This window comes from Elephas maximus, chromosome 3 (assembly GCF_024166365.1).
Source record: "Elephas maximus indicus isolate mEleMax1 chromosome 3, mEleMax1 primary haplotype, whole genome shotgun sequence".
NCBI classification, from domain to species: Eukaryota; Metazoa; Chordata; class Mammalia; order Proboscidea; family Elephantidae; genus Elephas; species Elephas maximus.
Genome location: NC_064821.1, coordinates 202,891,965 through 202,918,597, shown reverse-complemented (window position 1 = coordinate 202,918,597; position 26,633 = coordinate 202,891,965). Strand labels below are relative to the sequence as shown.

Sequence of the window (26,633 nt, the reverse complement as noted above, 5' to 3'; positions counted from 1 at the left end):
ACAACACAAACCTCCTTTAAGTTACTGGTTAGTTTTTCCCTACTATCTGCAAGGTCTTGTATTTTCTTTTCATATAACTGCACCTCCCGCTGACATGAAGGCAAGCAGTCGACCGAGTCTCGATAGGTTTCATATTTTTCCATTACTTCTTGCTTTGAAAGGAAAAAAAAAAAAAAAAACACACACACAGATATGCCCCCTTTGTGTAACTGCAGTAGTATCAATTTGTTTGCTCTTAAATAATTTCTACACTTACTACTGAAAGCTTAAGAGCAGAGAACAATTAAGTTTCTAGGTCAGTAACAAAGCACTATTATTGACATATGTCTAAGCACATACAATTAGGCTCCTTAATTGCCAAATTTCCTTAAACAATAGAAAACTCAAGTACCTTTAATATCATGGTGGTATTAAAAAGATTTCAGTTCTGTTAATACTCAAACTACTCATGATTACTCCTGCGCAATTGTATTACTCATTTATAATCTTCCTATTCATTTGTGTCTTATAACTATTACTTACAGCTAATTCTTTTAAAAAGATGAGTTCTCCTTCTAAAATTGCAGAATAAACATGTTAATCACAACCACAAAAATAATACAAAGATAAATACTTAAAATTTAATCTCTCTTCAAACTCTTCCTTTTTCCTCACTGGACTACCCCTCCCACAACATGTTTATCAGCCAGCTGGATTTTGTTTGGAGTGAAACACCCAATCACATATTGTCCATCTTTCCATATTATAGATACCTAGCATATGTGCATTGCAAATATATTCTCAGAAGTCTAGCTTTTGGGTTTCCAATATTGATTTAAAAAAAATTTTTTTTATCTCAGTTCAAGAATATACAAATATTCTCCTAAAATTTCTAAAACTGTTCAGTTTTTAATTCACGTGACATTTATTTTTGTAAATGGTGCAAGGTGCAAGCATGCCTCACTTTTCTTCTAGAAGAATTGCCAGTTGGGCCAGAAATATTCATTAACCATCCTTTTCTCATAGATACTCAGATCTCTTTCTGAGCTCTTATTTTTTTTCTGCTGATCTTTGTCTATTCCTGTGTGATAATTCTTAATTATCAAGAATGACTTAGATAATTAGTGCAAAGATAAACCAATACTTTTTAAATAATAGTTTAAAATGTTGCCCCATAAAGAATGGTACATTGTCTATCCACTTTAGCCCCATCCCACCTGAATCCATCTCCCATAGTAACCCATAAATGTTTCAACAGAAATCACACCGTGTCCCTACATCCTTTCTAGTCAATAGTGTGCTCTTCCTCTTAAATAAAACCCAGCACCCTACATAATCTGCCGGTTGCCTATTTCTCCATTATTATCTTGTGCCACTAACCTCATTGGCTGTGCTATGTTCCTTGAACATACCTTGTTCCCAACTACCCCACAAAATTTGCATATACTGTTCCCTCTGTTTCAAATGTTCTTTCATGCACACTTTACCCAGATAACCTCTACCTCCTTCAACTATCAGCATAAATTTCTGCTTCCTTTTCCACTCCACCCCGATTTTGCCACAATACTAAATTAGGCTCCCATTATTACATTATTTCAAAAAATCCTATATTTTTTTCATAGAATATATTCATAGTTTATAATTATATAATTGATTTTAAATTTATTTAATACCTTTCTCTCTTGTAAGAAAGAAACTAAGTCTCATGAGGACAGGGCATTTCTGTTTTGATCACCATTGCACAGCCTCAAAAATTTGTTGTGTAATTGAATGAACGTCTTGAATTTATATTTGTTTTCTCCATACCCATTTTAGAGACAAGCTACAAATTAGAGACCAGGTCAAAGAGGATAAGAAATATAGACAATTCAGAAATTAGAAAACACCTGTTTAAACAAGTGTTTGGCTAAAAAGAAAAAAGATAGAAAAGCATAAAAATAAGGAAACTAACCCTGGAATTTTTAAGCTTCTGGACTGTATCTTTCATTCTCTCTTTATAATTCTTTAGCTTCTCTGGAGAATCCACAATTTTTGCTTTCAAACTCTCTTGTACTTCTTTCAAAGATGCTGTGGACAATTTTAGTTCATTCTGTTGAGAAAACATTTTTATATAGCGGATATGCCAAAAAAAAAAAAAAAAAAAACCCCAAGCCCATTGCCATTGAGTTGACTCTGACTCATAGTGACCATACAAGTCAGAGTAGAACTGCCCCATAGAGTTTCCAAGGAGTGCCTGGTGGATTCGAACCACTGGCCTTTTGGTTAGCAGCTGTAGCACTTAAACACTATGCCACCAGGGTTTCCATATATTAGATAGAACAATAAAATTGGTGATTTGCTATCCCAATAATGGACAAGAACAACGAAAATCGGATCCATGTTCACTGTAGTGGGGGTAGAAGTAAACTCTAACTACATCACTCCCCTGCTTAATCGCTCACATTTGTCTTTGTCTACAGGCCAGAGATCAAGCTCCTTAGTGTGACATTCAAGGTCTTTCATTATCTGGCTCTTATTCTCCTTTCCAGTCTCACCTCCCACCAGATCCCTATGAAGCTCTATATTTTGGTAATAGCAGTCTTAGGTATGGAAAGTCAGAAGTGCCTTCTCTTAGATCAATATGGCCCTCCTAGAATATCACGATCCCATTGCCTGGTGAATTTCTACTAATCTTTGAAAATCCTGTCCCCGCCTTCTCTACATTCCTTCTATAAACATTATAATTATTGTCAATGCAACATTATACTATAATTACATATTTAATATGTCTTTCCTAATTGACTGAGCAACTTAGTGGTGTGAACAGTTATCTTTGATCTCTCTGAACTCATCACAGTAATAGCACTGAGAAGGTGTTCAACACATGTTGAGTCAAAACAAATTCCCTTCTTGTCCTGGATGTCAAAAGTAAATGTAACCATTTGGTGAATTAAGGTGAAGAGTATCTGGAAATTCTCTTAAAACTTCTGTGCTAATCCAGAATTATGCAAAAAAAAAAAAATTATATGAACCCCTATCCCAAATACAGAAACCTTTGTGGCATAGTGGTTAAGAACTATAGCTGCTAATCAAAAGATCAGCAGTTCAAATCCTCCAGGTACTCCTTGGAAACCCTATACGGCAGTTCTACTCTGTTCTATAGGGTCACTATGAGTCAGAATTGACTTGATGGCAACGGGTTTCTTTTTTTTTTTGGTATCCCAAATATGTGTTGATAAACCATATTTACATTGCATTTGGATACTCTATGACTATGTACTGACATAGAAAGATTTCTAAGAAATATTAATGATAAATTCACAGATCAACTAGAAGACAAACCCATTTCTGTAAAAACAGGACAACAAAATCAGGGCACTTATCTACATGCATCTTGATATATGCATGAAATGTCACAGAAGAAGGACTGGAAGGGTGTTGTTTTTAGGTGGGGAGAGGGCTGAGAGAAGACGGCTGTTCCTGTCTGACTCTATATACACGCCGGTTGAGTATTTTGGAACAGGAACACGTTGCTGTGCTGCTTGTGGAATTTGTATTCTTTTTTTTTTTTTTTAAAGACACTTACCTCTAGATCAGCTACTCAGAGGCCAAACCTGAACACTCTATTTCTGTGACCTGGCTCTTAGTGTTTGGCAAATCATCACACTATCTGCTCTCTCTTAATGCCCTATAAAATTAGAAATCGTTTTCCTTATAAGGGCATTGGCTTTCCTAACTTTTCTTCCCTGGTGAGAAGCCTAAACCTGATATTATAAAGTGATTTTGCTTTAACCTAGTTTTAAATGGAACAGAAAAACAAAACAAAACAAAAAATCAAAAAAAAAAAAAAAAGGAATAATCAGTACCACTTGGATAGAAGCATTTATCGACAAGAAGAGAGGTAGAAAAAAAAAAAAAAAAACCTATATCAAAATAAACTCCAGACGAATCTAAAGTGTTAATAAGGAAATGGACTTGTATCAAGATATGTCAAGAACACTTAAAACGCAACAATAAGAAAACAAACAACCCAGTTACAAAATGGGCAAAAGACCTGAGCAGAAATCTCACCAAAGATATACAGATGGCAAATAAAAATATGAAAAATGTTCAACATCATATAAGGTTGTTGTACCATCAAGTTAATTCCGACTCATAGTGATCCTACTGGACAGGGTAGAACTGCCCCGTAGGGTTTCTAAGGAGCAACCGGTGGATTCAAACTGCTGATCTTTTGGTCAGCAGCCTGAGCTCTTAACCACTGTGCCACCAGGGCTCCTATACAACATTAGGGAACTGGAATCAAAACAACAATGAGATACCACTACATACCCAGAGAAAAAAATCCTAAATAGGGCAAGATGTTAACAGGAGAAACTGTGGGCAGGGGGAAGAGGTATATGGTGGTGTTCTGTGCTCTCTGCAGAATTTTTCTGTAAATCTAAAAAATAAAGTCTATTAAAAAGAAAACAAACAAACAGGGAAACCATAAAAGTATAATGAGAAACTGTGGGATTAAAAATAATAATAATCTGAAGAATGGGACAGGCCTTCTTACATATAGAATTAAGACCAAAAACCATAAAGGTCAGACCTATAAATTCACTATATAAAAACATAAACCTTCTGATAGGAAAAAATTATTAATTCAAAAGGAAAAGAGTTAAAATTCCTAATTTATGAAGTTTCTTAAAAATTTAATAAGCAAGGTACACAAATATAGGTGGTTTACAAAATAAGAAATACCAACAACTACTGAATAAGATAGTCAAAATTACTACAGAGGAATAAAAATTAAAATAAGGGTTTTTTTTTTCTATAAGTGACAAAAACTAAAACAAAAACAAACAAAAAAGTTTTTCGAAAAACCCCACAAACAACTAAAAAAACTCAGTTTTGGCAAGGAAAAGGTATACCCTCATATTATGTTGGTTGGAATGTAAATTGGTATCTTTCTGGAAGTCAGTTTGATAATGTGGTATATTTTAAATGTGTATTTACTTTGCTCAGAAATCCTGCACTTTGGAATTTATCCAAAGATGAAAAGCAGCAAGGTGCACAAATATATATGTACATGTGGTGTATGTGTGCAGCATACTCATATACATATTTATGTTCAATAACAAAAAAGTTGGAAGCAATGCAAATGTCCATTAATAGTGGATTTGAAGGATCTATATTATGGTACATATATACAAGGCATCATCATATGCTGCCATTAAAAGAATGAGGATCTATGTGGACATGACAGCCATCCACACTACACTGCTGCGTGAAAAAAAAAAGCAGGTTTGAGAACATGTAGAGTATAACATAATTTATGTAAAATTGTTGTTGTTGTTGTTGTTAGATGCCGTTGAGTTGGTTCCGACTCATAGCGACCCTATGCACAACAGAACAAAGCACTGCCCGGTCCTGCATCATCCTTACAATTGTTGTTATGCTTAAGCTCATTGTTGCAGCCACTGTGTCAATCCATCTCGTTGAGGGTCTTCCTCTTTTCCACTGACCCTGTACTCTGCCAAGCATGATGTCCTTCTCCAGGGGCTGATCCCTCCTGACAACATGTCCAAAGTATGTAAGACACAGTCTTGCCATCCTTGCCTCTAAGGAGCATTCTGGCTGTACTTCTTCCAAGACAGATTTGTTCGTTCTTTTGGCAGTCCATGGTATATTCAACATTCTTTGCCAATACCACAATTCAAAGGCGTCAATTCTTCTTCGGTCTTCCTTATTCATTGTCCAGCTTTCGCACGCATACAATGCGATTGAAAATACCATGGCTTGGGTCAGGTGCACCTTAGTCTTCAAGGTGACATCTTTGCTCTTTGACACTTTAAAGAGGTCCTTTGCAGCAGATTTACCCAATGCAACGCGTCTTTTGATTTCTTGACTGCTGCTTCCATGGCTGTTGATTGTGGATCGAAGTAAAATGAAACCCCTTCATAACTTCAATCTTTTCTCCATTTATCATGATGTTGCTCACTGGTCCAGTTGTGAGGATTTTTGTTTTCTTTATGCTGAGGTGCAATCCATACTGAAGTCTGTGGTCTTTGATCTTCATTAGTAAAATTACACACATATATATTTGTATAGAGAAATATAATCTGTGATATACACCAGATTGTGTGGTGAAATTTCAGGTGATTTTTACTTTCTGCACATATTTCTGTGTTTCCATATTTTTAAAAGAATAATTATTTATTATATTTTAAAAAAAAGTTATTTTCATTTTGGAGGAAAAAAGATGGGGGAAAAACATTTGACTATACTCCACACAGTTAAGATACTCCTCCACAGAATATCCACACCTTAAATGCTAGTTATATGAAAAGATGCTTACCAAACGCTTGGTTTTCTCTGAAATATCTGATTTCTTTTGGGAATTTCCATCTTGCAGCACTATCTAAGGAAAAAAAGCAAACCGTTTTGTACTGATTCAAAAAAAATTTAGGCTCATCCACTCAATGCTTTCTTTCTATAAAATAAAGTAAGAAAGGAGAAGAGTTAAATGGATTAGAACAGAGATCCTCAACCTTTCTCTGTTCCTGATGCCAAAAGGAATATCTAACAGTTCCTTCATTAAGTAGTAACTCCAAATAGCTGTATTAAGTATGTACATCCCAACAGCCTTTGGAAAAACAATACATATAAACTGAAAGAAAAAACAGTATTTGGATTTTATTCCTAAATAACCACAATGACTTCCTAATTGGATGTGTGTGTGTATAGGGCACTCCACAAACCCCCAGACCTTGGAATCAGATTGGAGAGACACTATCATTCCCCGTTCCATGATTTTCCTGTGGTATGTGCTTTAGATCACAGTGAACACCAGAAACTCAGCTTCACCAAGAACGTATTTGAAAGGAAGCTAGCATGATGTAATGTTGAAACTGAACTATCTTGAGTTATAGTTTAACAGCAGCTGAAAGATGCTGAGAACTGTAGTGTTTCCCTGGAGAGCTTAAAATATCCTGAGGCGGCCCCGAGGGTTTGCTGCAGCATCAGGGTGCCGCAGTGCACAGTTCAGGAACAGCAGGATTAGACCCAAGAAAATGCTAAAAACTGTAGTCAACAACATGGAACGTAGCTTTGGCAACACAAATAAACCATCGCGGCTGACAGACCATGCACCATGTACCCACTGTGGGGGACACAAATGGGCCTGTGTTTTCAGTAACTGAAAGCAATGTGCTCTTATCCACACTACATGGCTCTCAACACCTATGAAAAATCAAAAAAAAAAGAAAAAAAAATTTTTTTATTCTAAATTTTAAGATATCTAACAACATAAACTTACCGTTTTTTGACGAAACTCCTGATTCAGCAATTGCTGCAGTTCCTGAATATCATCCGAAAGCTGCTTGAATTCTTCTTGCTCTTCAACTGGCACAGAACTAAACACAGCCAAGTAAAATAACATTCACTGAGCTCTTAACTTTGAAGGCCAAAGTGAAATGCCTGCCCTCAGATAACTTAAGCGAAGCAGCCATCTCCTTTCATGTTCCTGAGTTACCATCCTTTCACGTTACAGCATTTAAAACAGAGGACCTGGCTCTCATCTTCTCACACGGTTCACTCCTAGGTCATCCACCTCTCCCGCTCCTCTAGACCTTCCTCTCAGCATTTAAACATGTTCAAGTCTCTACCATACAAACGTTCTCAATGTTGGTTTTTGACTAGTGATATGTGGCACATGGTACGGAATTGCTATTTTCATTTTCCTAACTGCTAGTGACTATAACACCTTTTCAGATTTTTATTTAGCCACTGGTATTTACCCCTCTGTAAATTCTGTTTATAGCCTTTGCACATTTTTCTATTATCTGCTTTCCTATTACTTTCTAAGAGCTCTTTGGACATTAAGAATTTTACATGGGCTCTGTTATTAGAGCAATTAGGGCTTTGTTGCATATGCTGCAAATGACCTCTCCGAGTATGTCCTTTTTCTTCTGATTTGATTTATGGTGTCTTTTACCAGGCCAAATTTGAATATCCGTCTCTTGTCACAGTCTTTTCAGCTTCCTACTGCTCCTAAAGAGTTTTTGCCAGGGGCACGTTAGAGAAGCTCTCACTTGACACAGATAAACTCAAAGACATAAACAAATTAGAGGGGATTAAAAAAAAAAACCCTTCCAGTAAAAACCAACATGTTTAAGACCAAGAAATAATTCTTGAGTAATTATTTCTCCTATCTTGCCTATGAATGAAACAAAACCCCAAATAACTTACATATTGAAGGAGTAAAATTTTTACCGGAATTAACTGATCTGAAGGAAAGACAAGAGTCTAGGCAGTTATTGTTCACCTACACTAAGATAAAAATTCCCTGAGATAATTTAGGAGTAGTTAGCACCTTTAAACAAGGCAGGCTGATGCATGAACAGTAAGAAAAAAGTGAAAATATATAGAATAAAAGTGAGAAGGAAGAAAAACCAGTTTTTCTTTTTTAGAAAAGATAAACCTCAATACTCTATCTAGTAAGGAAGATAAGAGATTCAAAGCGGACCGTAGGGCTAAAAAAATATTATTTACAATTCAGTTTAGATTCTGAAATTGTATTTATTTGTAAAACTCCCACTTACTCAAGTTTCTCCAATTTCATTAATGCCTCCTGGTGTGCAGCGTTTAACTGTTGCATTTTGTCCAAAGAGGATTTCTAGTAAAGCAATTTTAATAATCTCATATCAATATTTTTCAACAAAATCAGTGATGTGTTAAAAAAATATCCACCAGCAGAGATCACTCTACAGTTGTCACCATCAGAATAAGAAATTTAAGACAGAGTCAGGCATTCATGACAAGTAAATTAGGAATTTCTTTACTCATTCAACACAAATGTTGAGGTCTTACCAGTTACATATTGTGCTAAAACCAAAAACCAAACCCACTGCCACTGAGTTGAGTCCAACTCATAGCAACCCCATAGGGTTTCCAAGTCTGTAAACCTCTATGGAAGCAGGCTGCCACATCTTTCTCCTATGGAGCCACTGGTGGTTTCGAACCACTGACCTTTTGGTTAGCAGTCAAGTGCTTTAACCACTGTGTCATCAGGGCTCCTTTAGGTGCTGGAAATTCCCAAGAAGATGATACAGTCCCTGCATTTAAGTAGTTCAGTCTCCTTCAAGAGACAGATGCATGTTATAGAACTGAATATAATATGAACAAAGAAATGTGAGATTCAGCCTAACTTGTGTGAAGGCAGGAGAGGGACTGTCTGAGGTGATGGAAGCTGTCTGAACTGTGCCTTAAGAAATAAGGAGGAATGAGTCAAGCAAAACAATGTGTTTGCATGTGCTGGCACACCCAGGCGAGGGCGTTGGAGGGTATGTGATGTTTGGGTGGCATAAGGTAGGCATGATTTGTGTTGTTGTTGCTGTAGCATGCTGTCCTGTCAGTTCCTACTCATAGGGAGCCTATGTACAGCATACTCAAAACCATTGCAATGTTTCAGCCCATTGTTGCAGTGACAATGTCAATCCATCTCATTAAAGTCTTCCTCACTTTTTCATAGAGGGTCAGCGAAAAAGAGGAAGACTGTGGGCATGGAACAGGACCAGGCAGTGTTTCATTCTGTTGTATATAGGGTCGTTGCGAGTCAGAACCAACTCGATGGCACCTAACAACAGCAACACTTTACCAAGTATGTTATCCTTCTCCAGGGACTGGTCCCTCATAATACATATCCAAAGTACGTGAGATGAAATCTCGCCATCCTTGCTTCTAAGGAGCATTCTAGCTGTGCTTCTTCCAAGAAAGATTCCACCGGCAGTCCATGGTATATTCAATAGTTTTCACTGAAACCATAATTCAAAGGCATCAATTCTTCTTTTGTCTTCCTTATTTGCTGTCCAGCTTTCACATACATATGAGGACATTGAAAATACTGGCCTCAAAGTGATATCATTGCTTTTGAACACTTTAAACAGGTCTTTTGCAGCAGATTTGCCCAATTTGATATGTCAATCAATTTCCTGACTGTTGCTTCCACGGGCATTGATTGTGGATCCAAATAAAATGAATTCCTTGACAACTTCAATCTTTTCCCCATTTATCATGATGTTGCTTATAGGTTCAGCTGTGAGAATTTCTGTTTTCTTTAGGTTAAGGTGCAATCCATACTGAAGGCTGTAGTTTTTGATCTTGATCAGTAAGTGCTTCAAGTCCTATTTGCTTTCAGCAAGCAAAGTGTCATCTGCATATAGCGGGTTGTTAATAAGTCTTCCTCCAATCCTGATGCCACATTCTTCTTCATATAGTACAGCTTCCTATATTATTTGCTCAGCATACAAACTGAATAAGTATGGTGAAAGGATACAACTCTGATGCACACCTTTCCTGATTTTAAACCACACAGTATCCCTTTGTTTTGTTAGAACAACTGCCTCTTGGTCTATCACAGGCTCCTCATGAGCACAATTAAGTGATCTGGAATTCCCATTCTTTGCAACATTATCCATAATTTGTTATGATCCACACAATTGAATGCCTATGCACAGTTGATAAAACACAGGTAAGCATCTTTCTGGTATTCTCTGCTTTCAGCCAAGATCCATGTGACATCAGCAATGATATCCCTTGTTTCACGTCCTCTTCTGAATTCAGCTTAAATTTCTGGCAGTTCCCTGTCAATATACTGCTGTAACCACTTTGGAATTATCTTTAGCAAAATTTTATTTGCCTGTGATATTAATAACATTGTTTGATAATTTCTGAATTCTGTTGGATCATCTTTCTTTGGAATGGGCACAAATATGGATCTCTTCCAGTTGGTTGGCCAGGTAGCTGTCTTCCAAATTTCTTGGCATAGACGAGTGAGCACCTCCAGCACTGCATCCATCTGTTGAAACATCTCAATTAGTATTCCATCAATTCCTAGAGCCTAGTTTTTCACCAATGCCTTCAGTGTACCTTGTACTTCTTCCTTCAACACCATTGGTTCTTGATCATATGCTACCTCCTGAAATGGCTGAATGTCAACCAATTCTTTTTGGTATACTGACTCTGTGTATTCCTTCCATCTTCTTTTGATGCTTCCTGCATTGTTCAATATTTTACCCATAGAAACCTTCAATATTGCAACTCTAGGCTGGAATTTTTTCTTCAGTTCTTCTGGCTTGAAGAACGCTAGGTATGTTCTTCCCATTTGGCTTTCTATCTCCAGGTCTTTGCACATTTCATTGCAATACTTATAGTAATACTTATCAGCTCTTTCACTTCATCATTTCTTCCATTCACTTTAGCCACTCTACATTCAACTGCAAGTTTCAGAGTCTCTTCTGACATCCATTTTGGTCTTGTCTTTCTTTCCTATCTTTTTAATGACCTTTTGCTTTCTTCACGTATGATGTTCTTGATGTCATCCCACAACCTGTCTGGTTTTCAGTCATTAGTGTTCAATGTATCGAATCTGTTCTTGAGATGGTCTCTAAATTCTCTAAATAACATACTCAAGGTCATACTTTGGCTCTCGTGGACTTGTTTTAATTTTCTTCAGCTTCAATTTGAACTTGCATACAAGCAACTGATTGTTCTGCAATCAGCCCCTGGCCTTGTTCTTACTGATATTCAGCTTTTCCACAGAAGTAGTCAATTTGATTCCTGTATATTCCATCCTGCAAGGTCCACATGTATAGTTGCCATTTATGTTGTTGAAATAAGGTATTTGCAATGAATAAGTCATTAGTCTTGCAAAGTTATATCACGTGATAGATTTGTGCAAGGAAATATTTATATACTTCAGTGTAGTTGGAGGCTAATGTTTAACTGTGTAGTGTTTTCTGGTGCTTTTCTAAAAGTATGATAGAAAACTGAGAATAAACGGGACAAATCAGACAGATGACTCATAATCTTTCCAAATTCCCTAAATTTTTGAAGCCTGGAAAATTAATTTCTGTCTGTTAAAATGACTCCTTTGCACTGAATCTTATAGTGCAATTTTGGTCACCCACATAAAAAAAAAAAAACAATCACTCGAATTAAGCCATTATTTAAAAGGCAAGTGTATACTTTAAATATCTCAGTTATTTAAAGAACAATATACCGTGCATCTGGAAACCCTGGTGGTATAGTGGGTAAGAGCTACGTCTGCTAACCTAAAGGTCAGCAGTTTGAATCCACCAGGCGCTCCTTGGAAATTCTATGGGGCAGTTCTACTCTGTCCTACAGGGTCGCTATGAGTTGGAGCCGACTCGACGGCAATGAGTTTTTGTCTTTTTTTTTTTTTTTTAAACACTGCATGCAAACTTCAAAGGAAAAAAAGTGTGGACGCTATCAATATTTTTTTCCTTACATTTCCTAACACAGGAAAAGAAGCCTCAGCTACAAGATTAAAACAAATAAGAAACCCAGCCTCTCCTTAAAGTTACCAAATATCAAAGAAAATCTCATCCTGAGCTATGCTTTCCACCAACTAAAATCTGCAACTTCTTATAAATATAAAATTGATTCTAAAGACCACACAACAATTTAATAATTCTGACAAACATTTCAAAACCAACGTATAGTCCATAAATGATGCTACTGATCTGGTATGTGACCCAAAATATATTTGAAACTTACATATTGCCAAAGGAACTCCATGTATGTCTCACGGCATGATTCTCTGAAGTGAATGAAGTTGATAATGCCACTTAAAAACCGACTTGTCCGTTTTGCTTCTAAAATAGAAAGTAAGACTCTTAAATTATTCGAAACATAATATAAAAATGAAAATTCTCCCACCATATACTCTGCTTATAGTACACAGAATAAAACTGTGAGTACGCTATAATTAACCAACGTGCAGAAAATCTGTTCTAACTTGTGTAAGTATTATTTTTGCATTACTAACTAAAAATGAAAGGAAAAAAAAAGAAAGAAAAGGCAAACAAGGACTTCCACTTCTGGCCATGAGGGAATAGCAGGGACCACATTTACCCTCCCACCTTAAGCCATTAGAAAACTTGACAAACTATATGAAACAACAGGTTATGGACATGAGAGAAGGGACAAAAATGAGGTGACTGACCCCTGTGAAGGCAGCAGCTCGCTGCCGGACAGTATTCAAGTTGTACTGCAGGGAGAGCACAACAGAGCTTGTGGGTACTGCTGAGTCAAGAAGATCAAGTTTAGAGAGATCAAGGCAGTGAGAATGTGCAAAACTGAGTACTGGAGATATGCAACGAGGTCTCCTCAAGTCTTCAGCTAAGTACTAATCAACGCAAGAATAAAAATGTGTGTATGCTATCATAAACAAACTGATAGAAAATCTGTTCTAACTTAAGTATCAGTATTATTTTTGCATGAGTAACTAAAAATGAAAAAAAAATTAGGGAAAGAACAAGGAATATTTAAAGGAATACAAAAAAATCCAGCACCCAAGAAAGTAAAATTTATGATATCTCACATCCAATAAGAATGACTTAGCATGTAAAGAAACAGGAAAGTATGATGCATAGTAAGGAGAAAAAAATCAATCCATAGGAACATACTGAGATATAACACAGATAATAGATTTAGTAGATAAGAATGTGAGATCAGCCTTTATAAATACAGGTAGTTCACAACTTATGAAGTATCTGAGTTACGACAAGCTGAGCTTATGAGTTTTTTTGTTGCTGCTGTTGTTGTTCATCTTGTCATTAGTAATATGTACTACACACAATGTCACAGCACATAACACGCTTATGGGATCATCCTCACGCCAACCCCCAAAGACAAACAAAAATTGGTTTTATAAAGACACTGATACAGCAAAATGATATAGTCACTTTAGAAAAATTTGGCAGTCTCTTAAAGTTAAAATAAAAGACAGTAATAATGAAAACTAAAAAAAAATAAAATAAAATGAGGTTTTCAACTTATGTCAGAACTGACTCATGACAGAGTCATCGGAATGGAACCCCACTGTAAGTCAGGGACTACCTGTATGTTCCCTTTGTCCAAGAAGGTAGAGTAAGGCATGACTGCAGTGAGGAGAAAAAGAGGAGAAAGAAAAAAAGGCCTTAATCAAGGTTTTAGAGTTGAAAATAAAATATCTGAGATGAAAAATACACCAAACGGGATTAACAGCAAATTAGAACCAGAGATGAAAAGATTAGTGAAGCTGAAGACTGCAATAAAATCTATTTAAAATGAAGCCCGGAAAGAAAACAAATGAATAGAGTATCTGTGAGCTATGAGACAACATCAAGCAGCATAACAATGAGTAACCGGAGTTCCACAAAAAGGAGGGGAATAAAGATAAGTATGACAATGGACTTATCACCATAAACAATGTAAGTCAGAAGACAATGGACGGTATCTTTAAAGCACTAAAGGAGTAAACCTAGAATTCTATACTCAACAAAAATACCTTTCAAAAATGAGGGGGAAATAAGAACTTTTTATCAGCACTCTAAGAAATGTTAAATAAAATCCTTCAGGGATAAAGAAAATTATACCAGACAGGAATTTGGAATCATATAATGTGAATAAACATAAAGATATCTTCCTCATTTAAAAAATCTTTTTCAAATTGGCTATCTGAAGCAAATTTAATAATAATAATAATGTATCATGGTGTTTATAATACCTGGAAAGGTAAAATTCATGACAATAGCGCAAAGGCCAAGAGTAGGGAAATTAAAAGTATATTGTACTGTTAATGATAAAAGATTGAATGCTTTCCCCCTAAGATCAGTAACAAGGTACTATCTGTTCTCATCATCTCAATTCCATGTTATACTCGAAGGCTTAGCCAGTGCAGAAGGCAAGAAAAAGAAATAACAGGCATCTATATGGGAAAAGAAAAAGTGAAATTATCTTTGTTCTCACACAAATGATCATCAATGTAGAAAATCGTAACGAATCTACAAAACAGCCACTAGAAATATGTGAATTTAGTAAGATCTCAGGATGCAAGGTCAATGTATAAAAGTTAACTGCATTCCTCTAGATATCAAAGTCCCTGGGTGGTGCAGATGGTTAGGTACTTGACTACTAGCAGTTAGAACCCACCCAGAGGTGCTTTGGAAGACAGAACTGGAGATCCACTCCCAAAAGGTCACAGCCTTGAAAATCCTACGGAGCAGTTCTACTCTGCACATATGGGGTTGCCATGAGTTGGAAGCAATCTGACGGCAACTAACAACAGACTAGCAAAGACTAATCATAAACTTAAAAAAAAAAGTACACTATGATGAAAAATTTGAAGTACTTAGGGATACATTTAATAAAATGCATACTAGGCCTATACCCTGAAGTTTATAAAACATTGTTATGAGAAATTAAAGACCACCTAAAAAGATGTAACATGTTCATTAAATAATCCAATATTGTTTAAGTTGTCAATTGTCCCCAAATGAACTAAACATTCAATATAGTCTTAATTAAAATCCCTGTAGGCTTCTTTTTTTTTTAAAGTAGAGTAAACTGATTCTGAAATTTTTATGAAAATGCAAAGAACCTATAATAGCCAAAATAATTTTGAAAAAGATGAACAAATTTAGAGGACTTACACTGCCTGATTTCAAGATTTACGCTGAAGCTACAGTAATCAAGGTAATATGGCTGCCATAGAGATAACACGTATAGATCAACAGAGCTACAGAGTGAGCCCAGACATACACACACGTATGGGGGGGATAAATCAATTTCAACAAGTGGTACTGGAGTCATCTGATATCTATATGCCAGAAAAAAAAAAGAACCTTGACCTTCACTTCACACCATACACAAAAATTCAAACATCAAACAATAAAAGCTAAACTATAATACTTTTAAAACAAAATATAGGAATAAATGTTAGTGGCCTTGGATTAGGGCAAGATTTCTTAATAGGGCAGGAAAAATGGTTTTATGACCATAAAGGAAAAAATTGATTAGACTCTTCAAAATTAAAAAAATTCTCTACTCTTCAAAAGACACTGCAATGAAATTGAAAAAGCAAGTGACAGGCTAGGAGAAGATATTTGCACGACATAAGTCTACTAAGCGAATTGTTTCTAAAATATCTGATGAACAAGCTTTACAACTTAATAAGGCATATGATTCACTTACAAAACAGGCAAACAATTTGAGCAGAAATTTCACCAGAGATGATACACGCATAGCAAATAAACATATTAAAATTTGCTCACTGTCACTAGTCATCGGGGAATTGCAAATTAAAACCACAAGATAACACTACTCACCTTCTAGAAGAGCTAAAATTAAAAACTGACAACATAAAGTTCAGGGATGATACGGAGCAAATGAAACTCGCGTACACTGCTGGTAGTCAGGCCATATGATACAGCCACTTTAGAAAAATAGGGCAGTTCCTTAAAGTTAAAGTTAAGCATGTACTTATCACACGAACCAGCAATTTCACTCCTAGATAATTAGCCAAGAGAAAGAAAATCATACATCCACAGAAGACTTACACACTAACGTTCACAGCAACTTTGTTCATAATGACCAAAAATTGCAAACAATTCAAACATCCATCAATGGACAAATTGTTATATTACTTAGAACAGGATACTGCTCTGAAATAAAAAGAAACAAAGGACTGATAAATGCAAAAACAAGGATGAATCTCAAAAGCGTTATGCTAAGTTAGAGAAGTCAGACACAAAAAGACTAGACTTAGGATTTCATTTACATAAAAGTTCCGTTGTTGTGTGCCATCCAGTCAATTCCGACCCATAGCAACCCTACATGAAATTCCAGAAAAGGCGAAACTACAGTGATAAAAAGCAAAGGAGGTGGCCGAAGGAGACAGACTGCAAAGGGACCGAAGGGAATTTCTGAGGGTCATGGCAATGTCACCAACAAAATCATGGTTACATGACTATAAACATTTGTTAAAACTCATCCAGTCATATGCTTAAAATTGGTGAATTTTATTTTGTGTAAATTTACGTCAATAAAAACTTAAAAAATGAAAAGTATTACACCAGATCTTTTGCAACATAAACCAACTTTAAGTACAGAGAGTCAAGTGAATTATGGGACACTTAAATAAAGCTAGGACAATTTTACATTCTAATATAATATCACGACTATTCTTACCATAGTGCTAAAAGATACTTTGTTCAGGGTAAAAGTAATTGTTACATTTGATAAAATTGGTATGATGAATCCACTATGCAACGTCACAGATGCCTGTTATTTGCGTACTCAAATTGTCAGGACATTCTTTAAATAAGCAGAAAAACGCTTTTCTGTGGATCTACAAATGAAAAAATTTCCAATAATAGGATTTTAAAAAATCTTCCTTAAAAATGTGATAAACTATCTAAAAGTCCATTTAAAAGAGAAAAAAACTCCTAGAAAATAAATTCAAAAGTATCATAAAATACAAATGCTGTACTGAAATCCCAGGAACGACTCCTGTCTAAAGCTCTACCTCGCTGGCACATATGGAACATCTTAATGTGCCTGGCACTGTCTTAAATAGCCAACTCTCGCATTGAGCCTGACAGGTAGGTATTAAGGGTCAGAGATGCTAAGTCACTTGCTAGTCACACAGCTGGTAATTAGCAGAACTGAGATTCAAACCTAGGTAGTCCTGTTAAAGATCTTTTATTTCCTACTATACCATGTGACCAACCTAAAATGGCAAGATCCCACCAAAGCAAAAACTCAATGTTTAGTTCATGTAATGAACCACGCTGTTTTTAAAAGTTTAAAAAATTAAAATGTTATTAATATGTTAAGCAATATTCTCGACAATTCCCTTTTGAAGAGGTTGCTCATTTTTAGATGTAATCACTTAAATAAGTGGTGTTGATATGAATTTCTGCAGGGTAGTTTCCTTTAAGTGTTTTTTTCTTAATATTTACCAGTGGAAAGATGAAATATTAGAATGAAGGCAGACAATAAAATAAAAATTGTCTTGAATTCTAACTTACTTGGATATAGAATATCAGCAATCTCGAAGTCATTCACCCGACAGATGGGCAGAAATGAATCCCTTCAAGAAAGAATAGTGAAAAGTGTATTGTAAATTAAATACTAAGCCACAGGATGGAAGTATTTTATTATCAAAAAGAGCTTTCTCAATATATTTCTCAGTGTCAAAGGACCAAGTCAGAAGTCTGCTATAATGCATAATCCTATGGCACTGAAATCTTTTTTCTGATTATACAAGTACCCAGGCAATACCAAGGTACAGTTATAGATTCTAATAAACAACACACACTCTCAGACGTACTAAGACTCTTTAAGAACTCAAAACTTTCCAAAAAGAGAGCAAACAAATTTAGGGTAAAATTTCTTAGGACTTCAACTAAAGCACCCTGAGAAACTGCACAGGTTAAGGCAGTTAGCTCTTTCACGGAAGCCTAGGGTTTTAAACGTACATGGGATGGAGTAATGAGGAAAATGGTAGAAACACCTTCACACACACACACACACGAAAAAATCATATTAAGAAAGCTGGCTCTTGACAGTTGTCACTGAGTCGATTCCAACTCGCGGCAACCCCATGTGTTACACAGTAGAACTGCTCCATAGGATTTTTCTTCCATGTGACTGCTGGGTGGATACAAACATCAACTTTTAGTTTAGTAGTTGAGTATAAACCATTTGTGCCACCTTAGGACATCTAAGAAAGCTTAACGCAATGTAAATAAAATGCCCTTTACTCACAGATGAATAAATAAATTGCTGACTGGTAAGAAGCCTTCCATTATATGTGGATACATGACTTCGGAGTTCACTGGCATCTAAATGTAATAAATAACAAAATCTAAGTTATACATTGATTAGACGACATGAGAAAAGTCAACCCCAAGAAACCTCAGTCATACATTAAAATCAAAATATATAACTTATTATAATTAAAACAAACGATAAAGATCCTAGCACAAAATTTGGGTTGTTGTTAACATTAATAATGTTACGCTCACAGAACAAAACAAAAGAAAACCCCAAACCTGTTGCCATCAAGTTGATTTTGACTCATTGCAACTCTATATAACAGAGTAGAACGGTCCCATGGGGCTTCCAAGGGTATAATCTTTACGGAAGCAGACTGTCACGTTTTTCTCCTGTGGAACGGCTGGTGGGTTTGAACTGCCAACTTTTTGGTTAGCCCCTGAATGGCTAAGCACTGCACACCACAGTGGGTACAGAATAAAGATTTTCTTAATAAATGAAAAAATGAAGGCATAATGGTGAGGATTTACTAAATATCAGGTACTACGCTAAGTGTTCTACATACATTCTCATCTAATTTTTAAAACAACCCTATGAGAAAGCACTATCCTGATTTCATAGACAAACTAAGCCTTAACAAGGTTTCACAGCTAGTAAGGGGCAAAGCCTTTGATCTTTAATAATACGCAATCATAATGGTTAGATTTCAAAGGCATTACATTATTTGTGCAACTTCAGATAATTCCTTGATGATTCAAAAACAAAACGATTAAGAGAAATGATCTTTTCTACTGGAAATACTGAATTTGCTAAAAGCTCAACTGCCTCATTTCAACTGTATTCATTCTCACTGCCTGTCTTCTACTCTAATCTATGAGACCTTACTGAGAACAGAGCAAGGTCTGTGGACACTTTGCTTTATTATTGTCTCTGAAGACAAACCTGTAAAACTGTGAATAATTGCACAGCGTCAATAATTTGTAAATGTCAGTCAGGTCTTTTACAATAGCTTTCATCTTAGCTTAAATATACATTAAAGGTAATCAATATAGAGAAACCATTAATAAGCCTAAGACTTCTTTGCAAGTAACATTAACGTTATACAAGCCTTAAATCTGTTAAAAATAAAGTCAAGAACTCCCTATCCTAAAAACAAGGTATGCATTATAAGCAGGAAAAACACAGCAAAAGAAATACAATTTTGCTTCATCTTAAACCCACCATGTAGAAATGCTCCAGTCGAATTCCATATACTATTTGTAAGGCTCTCATGTAGATCATGTGTAAGACTTCAGGCTACAGGAGAAAAACAACTTTCAATGCTCTGTGTATGACTCAAAAGTCAAACCACCATTATCATTGCCATCCTACATTACCATCAATGGGTAAAAAGAAGAAAAGAATGACTAAATTACTCTATTTCCCTTGAAACAGTTCTTAATTTTTCCAAATCTTAAAACGTTTTGACGCTTATCAGTTTGCTCACTGTAATAAGTGGACAATGAGACCAGTTGCTTAAGCTTACAGACAGAAGGAGAGCAAGTCGACCCAAAGCCAGCCTACGTAACCACCCACGTAGGAGTGGAGGAGCCAGGGCCAGGTTTCAGGACACGCTCTCACATATGTGGCAGAAAAAATGGCACATTAAGAATGTATTAAAAAAAAAAAAAAAGACCACGGAAAACCTTGTTTGATGCTTAAATTAGTTCAAGTTTAAGTGAACGTTGTGACCCAAGGAGAATATATTTAACAAGGTAGTACGAGATTTTTTTTTTTTGATGTTTGTTTTAATTCTATTTTGTTGTTGTCGTTGAGAACATACACAGCAAACATACCTAAGTCAATCCTTCCTACATGTATGATTCGGTGGCATTGACTACATTCCTCGAGTTGTGCAATCATTCTCACCCTGCTTTTCTGAGTTGTTCCTCCCCCATTAACATAAATCCACTGCTCCCGAAGGTTTCTATCTAATCTTTTGAGTTGCTGTCGTCATTTTCAATTTTGATAAGAATTTTTTAGATCAGTTAAGTTTCCTGCAAATATAAATCAAGCTTGCTCCAGTTCCACAAGAACTCCACCACAGTCTTTGGGATGGAGAAAAATCACTGGTTTTCCACGTGCTCCTATTTTGGCCTCTTCAGTTATAATACGGATCTTCTTTTTTTTTCAAATCCATCACAGCTATGTTTATGTTATCCACCCTTTGAAATCTTCTGTTCAGCTCTATTACTTCATCGTTTCCATTCGCTTTAGCTGCTCTATGTTCAATAACAAGTTTCAGAATCTCTTCTAACATCCATCTCAGCCTTTTCAATGACCTTTTGCCTTCTTCATGTATGATGCCCTTGATGTCATCCCACAACTCGTCTGGTCTTCGGTCATTAATGTGCAATGCATCAAATCTACTCTTGAGATAGTTTCTCAGTACAGATGTGATGCATTCCTCCAACCTTGTTTTTTTACAGAAAACCTGCAATTGGACTGTCACCGCCCAAGGGATGAAGCAGTTCCATCTTGGTATTTCCCAGGTTGACAAAAATAACAGATACTCCGTGTTCCGGAAGAGGGACTGCTTCGCTTACCTCGGCCCCCAGAATATTCTTATAAAATGCTGAGGCCTTTCCCAAATCTGGCACTGCTGGGGCTACATGATTGAGTTGACCCAGGTTCCAGACACAGTCTGCCACCTCACACGGGGGCTGTGACGTGGAAAAAGTTCTTATGGCTAGAAATGGACTTTGGAGTCTGGAAAAAAGCCCTAGGGCCCTCGCAGCAGCTGCCACCACCGCCGCCTGCAGCCTGCTGGCCCTCTTGGGAACACGGACCCCCAGCCCCAATCGGTAGTATGAGATTTTTAAAGTTTCATCTTTGAAATCAGTGGTTTTCAAATGTGGCCTAGCAACCTATTCTGGTGCACAGGCAAGTTCATCAGGTGAGCAGTAAAGTGAGAAAAATACGTGGTATTTTTTTCATAAACTTAAATTTATTCAGTTTAAAGGCCTGTCATTTACTCTGATTATTTGCTCCATTTTAATTAACAGGGTACCGTGACCAAAAATTTGGATCCTGCACTATTACACCAGGTTCTACTATGTTATCAGTTCAGCATCAACACAGGAAACTGGAAGGAGGCTTTGGGATTTTTTGTGACACACAAATAGTTCATTTTTGCATTTAATAACTAAAGATATAGAGAACAATGCCTGTCAAAACAAGTCACTTCACCCCAGGTCATAATGCAAGAAAATGAATCTCTACGCTTCCAAAGGGCATTGTTTCTAAGTGCTTTTTATGGTTGGAAGCCCCTTGAAATAAGTTCCTTCAAGCCCTACCAATAAATGATACCCTCAGACCACCACTTCAATAATAATAATAGAAAATGTAATATACTTTAACAAGGCTATGGTTTAGAGGCTATGTTTTGAAGAAAGCATCAAATTCCTAATGCGTATGTAGAAGTAGCCCCACATAGAAACTTAATGTTACTTTAAAATTACATTAGGTGAGAGATTTTCTCTGGATAAAATGGCTTGCCTATATCAAACCATAAGGTACATGCTTTTTTGCCAGATGATACACCTTGTAGCTGACTTGGTTCTCAAATAGCATCATGCCACATGCAAACACAACTACTTTTACCTTTGGGTTTGGATAAAGATCATTCTTGGAGAGGTTTTTACCATCAGCTCCTGTTAAGATCTTGTTCCGAATATGAATTAAAATCTCAGCTACATTATACCTGGGGAAAGACAAAGCTTCCATCTTGGAAGTCGCTTGCTCGTCTGAAGGAAGAAAACACACAGATTAGAAACATGGCACATCCAGCAGTTCTCACTACCTGGGAGACGACAAATATATGAATAAGAACAAAATTAGCAAGGCAAGGTGGACCTATTCGTAGTAATTTAATTATCATCAAACATCCTAGTGAGATAAACACAAATTATATATATCTATATATTTTTTTTATATAGCCTAAAAGAATTTTTATTCTAAAGTGATCCAGTCATTTTCTGCTAATTTTTCTAATGCTGCTCTCTTCATGGGAGGAGGATTTTGGCTGAATAGACAGATGAGAAACCATATGTATATGCATTTTTTAAAAACTTCGGGGAGCAGAGGGTTTAACGAAATCCTGAGAATCTTCAAAGCAAGGCTGATAGGCAACACCATAAGCAGAAGCTGTACATAAATAATAGCAATATAAGGTAGAAAAAAAGTTGTACTGATTTGACATCCTATTCAACATATGGAAACCCTGGTGGCGTAATGGTTAAGCGCCATGACTGCTAACCTAAAGGTCGGCAGTTCAAATTCGCCAGGCGCTCCTTGGAAACTCTATGGGGCAGTTCTACTCTGTCCTATAGGGTCGCTATGAGTCAGAATCGACTTGACTGCAATGGGTTCATGGTTATTCAACATATACACAGCGAGATGGCTAATAAGGTTTAAGATACAAGTAGGAAGACAGAGGGAGAAAAAAACGAGAATAGAATGCTGTTAACTGGCACTGCAACTACATAGAATACATTAAATCCCTTGTTTACACGGCACCACTTTCACAAATGTGAAGAAAGCTATCATGTCTCTAAGGTTAAGCATAATTTCTTTAATTATATTTAAAAAAGCAAAACAAAAACAAACCAAACCCGTTGCCATCGAGTTGATTCCCACTCACGGCGACTCTACAGGACAGAGTAGAACTGCCCACAGGGTTTCCAAGGAGCACCTGATGGATCTGAACTGCTGACCTTTTCAACCACATGGTTTGAGCTCTTTGGTGGGATAAAGTATATAAATGACTTAATATATACACAACACCCCTCAGACAGCATAGCACGTAGCAGAAATTAACTACTAATTCTACCCTGTTTTTTACGTCATCTACAACACCAAAAATCCTAGGTAGACTAGGTTTTGCTAAAACAAATTACTTAGTGAAAATCATAATGTCAAGAGGCAGATATTAAACAAAAAGGAAACAGAAATGACTCCCAGCCTCAACGAATTCAGTAAAAAGTTGCCTGAACTCATTCAGGAAAGCGATCATGTCATGCATTCTGGTGCCACACTTACATGGGTCTCTCCCTTTGACTTCTGGGTTAAGTATTGTCAAAAAAAAAAAAATCAAAATTCAAAGAAACTGAAACAAAATTTTTTCTGAGCAGTCTTTCTATATGTACGTAGGGAGACCATTCTGATTAAAAAAAAACAAAGCTGAACCGTTAAAAACAAACCTTCAAATTAGCTCAAAACAGTAATATAACATGGTTGTTTCATAATTTAATAAACAATTTCCAAATTGTTAAGCACCTGTCTCCCATGCATGAAGGAAAAATGAAATAGGAGCACTCCCAAAGTTCTGACATTTCACAGAAGTTTTAAATATTTTTTCCTTACTGAATACAGCCGTGGTGGTGCAGTGGTTAAGTATTCTTCTGCTAGCCAAAAGGTTGGCAGTTTGAACCCACCAGCTGCTCCTTGGAAACTTAATGGGGCAGTTCTACTCCATCCTATAGGGTTGCTATCAGTCAGAATCCACTCCACAGCCATGTTTTTTTTAAATATTTTACTGAATATAAGTTTCCATGATTACCAAGTACTTACTGGTTACTGAGTTAAAATTAAAAAACAAACCCATTGCTGTCGAGCCGATTCAGACTCATAACGACCCTACAGGACAAAGCAGAACTCCCCCACAGGGTTTCCAAGGAGCGCCTGGTGGATTTGATCTGCCGACCTTTTGGTTAGCAGTCCAGCTCTTAACCACTGGCTCCTAACACTAAAAAGTAGCTGCTAAAAATTTGGCCCTCCACCCACCTGCCGTCATCAAACCTCGTGAGATTTAAACTGAGAAAGCCTAGAGTCTTTTTCATTAAATAAATAGGCAATGGTTTTGTAATTGACGCTCAACAAGATGGACTGACACAGCGGCTGCAACAACCACCTCAAGCATAGCAACAACTGTGAACGCAGTGCAGAACCGGGCAGTGTTTGGTTCTGTTGTGTACAGAGTCGGAATCCACTGGGCACCTAAAAACAACACCTTTTTCTAGCAGCAAAAGACAAATTTACATTGCTGTAAAGCAACATCTGGTGGGGAAGCATGGGGGAGTGTTTGTGTCAGGCTTTTTTATGGTTAATACTTGGTTTTGTGGGTAAGAGAAAAACTTCAAATCAAAGTAAGATGTCTGTTATTAATTTTTCTCCTTGACAGTATGATATATATATATTCCCAAGTTATCCAGTAAGTGGCAGTCCCTGGATTACCAATGAGTTTCATTCCTAAGTAGAATTTGTAGGTAAACTGGAATAGTTAGGTATAGTTCTTATTTAAAGCCTGTCAAATGTTTGTCTTATTGTGTAGTATACAGTGTACCTTTCTATCCATAAAAAGAAAAGTTAAAAAAAAACACTTCTAGATACACTAAAACATTTTTAACATAATAATACAATAATAATAACATTTTGATGCATGTTGCAAAGTAGCACCTGTTTGTTATTATGAACCGTTGTAGGTACCCTGAATTTTCAATGTAATAGTCTTTACTGGGTTGGGGTTGGTTCATAAATAGCAGTAAGTCTGACATTCCTAACCCGGGGACTGCCTGCTGCTTATATATCTGTATGTATGATATATCTATATCTGTCTATCCTTTTTGAGTCCCTGGATAGCGCAAGTGGTTAAGCATTCATTCTACTACCAACTGAAAGGCTGGCGGTTAGAATCACCCAGAGGCGCCGTGGGAGACAGGCCTGGCAATCTGCTTCTAAAAGGTCACAGCCTCAAAAAACCTATGGAGCAGTTCTACTCTGTACACATGGGGTCGCCCTGAGTCAGAATCGACTTCTTAGGTGCTGCTGAGTCGATTCCGACTCACAGCGACCCTATGTACAACAGAAGGGAACACCGCCTAGTCCTGCGCCATCCTCACAATCGGTTATGCTTGAGCCCATTGTTGCAGCCACTGTATCAATCCATCTCCTTGAGAGACTTCCTCTTTTTCGCCGACCCTCTACCCGACCAAGCATGATGCCCTTCTCGAGGGACTGGTGCCTCCTAATAACATGTCCAAAGTATGTAGGACGAAGTCTTGCCATTCTCGCTTCCAGTGAGCAGTCTGACTGAATCTGGCAGAATCGACTAGGAGACATCAAACAGCAACCTAACCACCGCTATTCCAAATGAAGGGACAAAACAAACAAACAAAAAACCATAAACACAAGCTCAAATTGACCAGTTCCAGTTCAAATCTCTTCGCCTACAGTTTATGCTGCATCAGACAACACCCACTGGTTTTGTTGTTCCTAGGGCTAAAAACAAATAAAAATGAAGTATCAGCTCGTCCCTACCTCCCAAGGGCTGGATTCTCCAGCCTCCTCCCCAGCGCTGCGCAGAACGGAAACACTGAAAGGCTAAGCGTCCTGTTCCCTGCCCGCGCCTTCGGAGGGAGAGGGCGCCCTCGGTCTCCCTTCCTCCGTTCTTCTGCGCCCGTTCGAGCTCACTAACCGCCCACAGAGGAAGGCGGCGAGTTCGGGGAGCAGCTGCAGGCAAAGTAAAAAAACAAATTCCAACCGTTGTCGCTTTTCAAACTTGCCGCCTCCTACCGGAAGTCCCGCCCATTCCAGCCCGCCCACTTCCTTCGCTCGAGCCGCGCCGGGTGCCTGTAGGGCTCAACAGACTCAAGGCGCGCGGGCTTGTGTTACAGGGGAGGCGCCGAGCTCAGGTGGGAACCATTTTTTGCGGAGCTGGCGTCCAGTCGGAATCTCGATCACGCAGGAAGTGGTGGTGCCAAGTCTTAGAGGAAGGGTCCGTTCCGAGTTTGGGCTCTCTGCGGAGTTGGTCCCGAGTTCCCCTAGACCTTTGGGCCGGGTCCGGAAGTGGAGAACAAAAGCGAATGGAGGGTTTCAGGAGACTTGGGCAAAGCTCAGGGTAACAAGGGAGAGAGGACGTGGGGCTCTCAATGGGATAAGAGTAAGGCATAGCGTCCCAGAGTAATAATAATAGGGACGTTTGGCATTATTTCATTTTGGCTTCATTAAAAAGGGGCTGGGGTGCAGAT

General features: G+C 37.3%; 1 protein-coding gene across 1 annotated transcript in view; it reads right to left on the bottom strand.

The window, feature by feature from the left end:
• Window positions 1–26,175, bottom strand: part of NUF2 (NUF2 component of NDC80 kinetochore complex) — a 32,300-nt gene extending 6,125 nt beyond the window's left edge. Inside the window, exons 1-11 of the mRNA XM_049881104.1 lie at window positions 25,924–26,175; window positions 22,210–22,352; window positions 19,789–19,863; window positions 18,559–18,635; window positions 17,820–17,881; window positions 12,523–12,620; window positions 8,547–8,620; window positions 7,262–7,358; window positions 6,302–6,364; window positions 1,931–2,068; window positions 12–152 (exon numbers count right to left, since the gene is read on the bottom strand). Coding sequence (XP_049737061.1) covers window positions 12–152; window positions 1,931–2,068; window positions 6,302–6,364; window positions 7,262–7,358; window positions 8,547–8,620; window positions 12,523–12,620; window positions 17,820–17,881; window positions 18,559–18,635; window positions 19,789–19,863; window positions 22,210–22,332 — 948 coding nt within the window. The 5' untranslated portion in view covers window positions 22,333–22,352; window positions 25,924–26,175. The remainder of the gene's footprint in view (window positions 1–11; window positions 153–1,930; window positions 2,069–6,301; window positions 6,365–7,261; window positions 7,359–8,546; window positions 8,621–12,522; window positions 12,621–17,819; window positions 17,882–18,558; window positions 18,636–19,788; window positions 19,864–22,209; window positions 22,353–25,923) is intronic.
• Window positions 26,176–26,633: the final 458 nt, after the last annotated feature.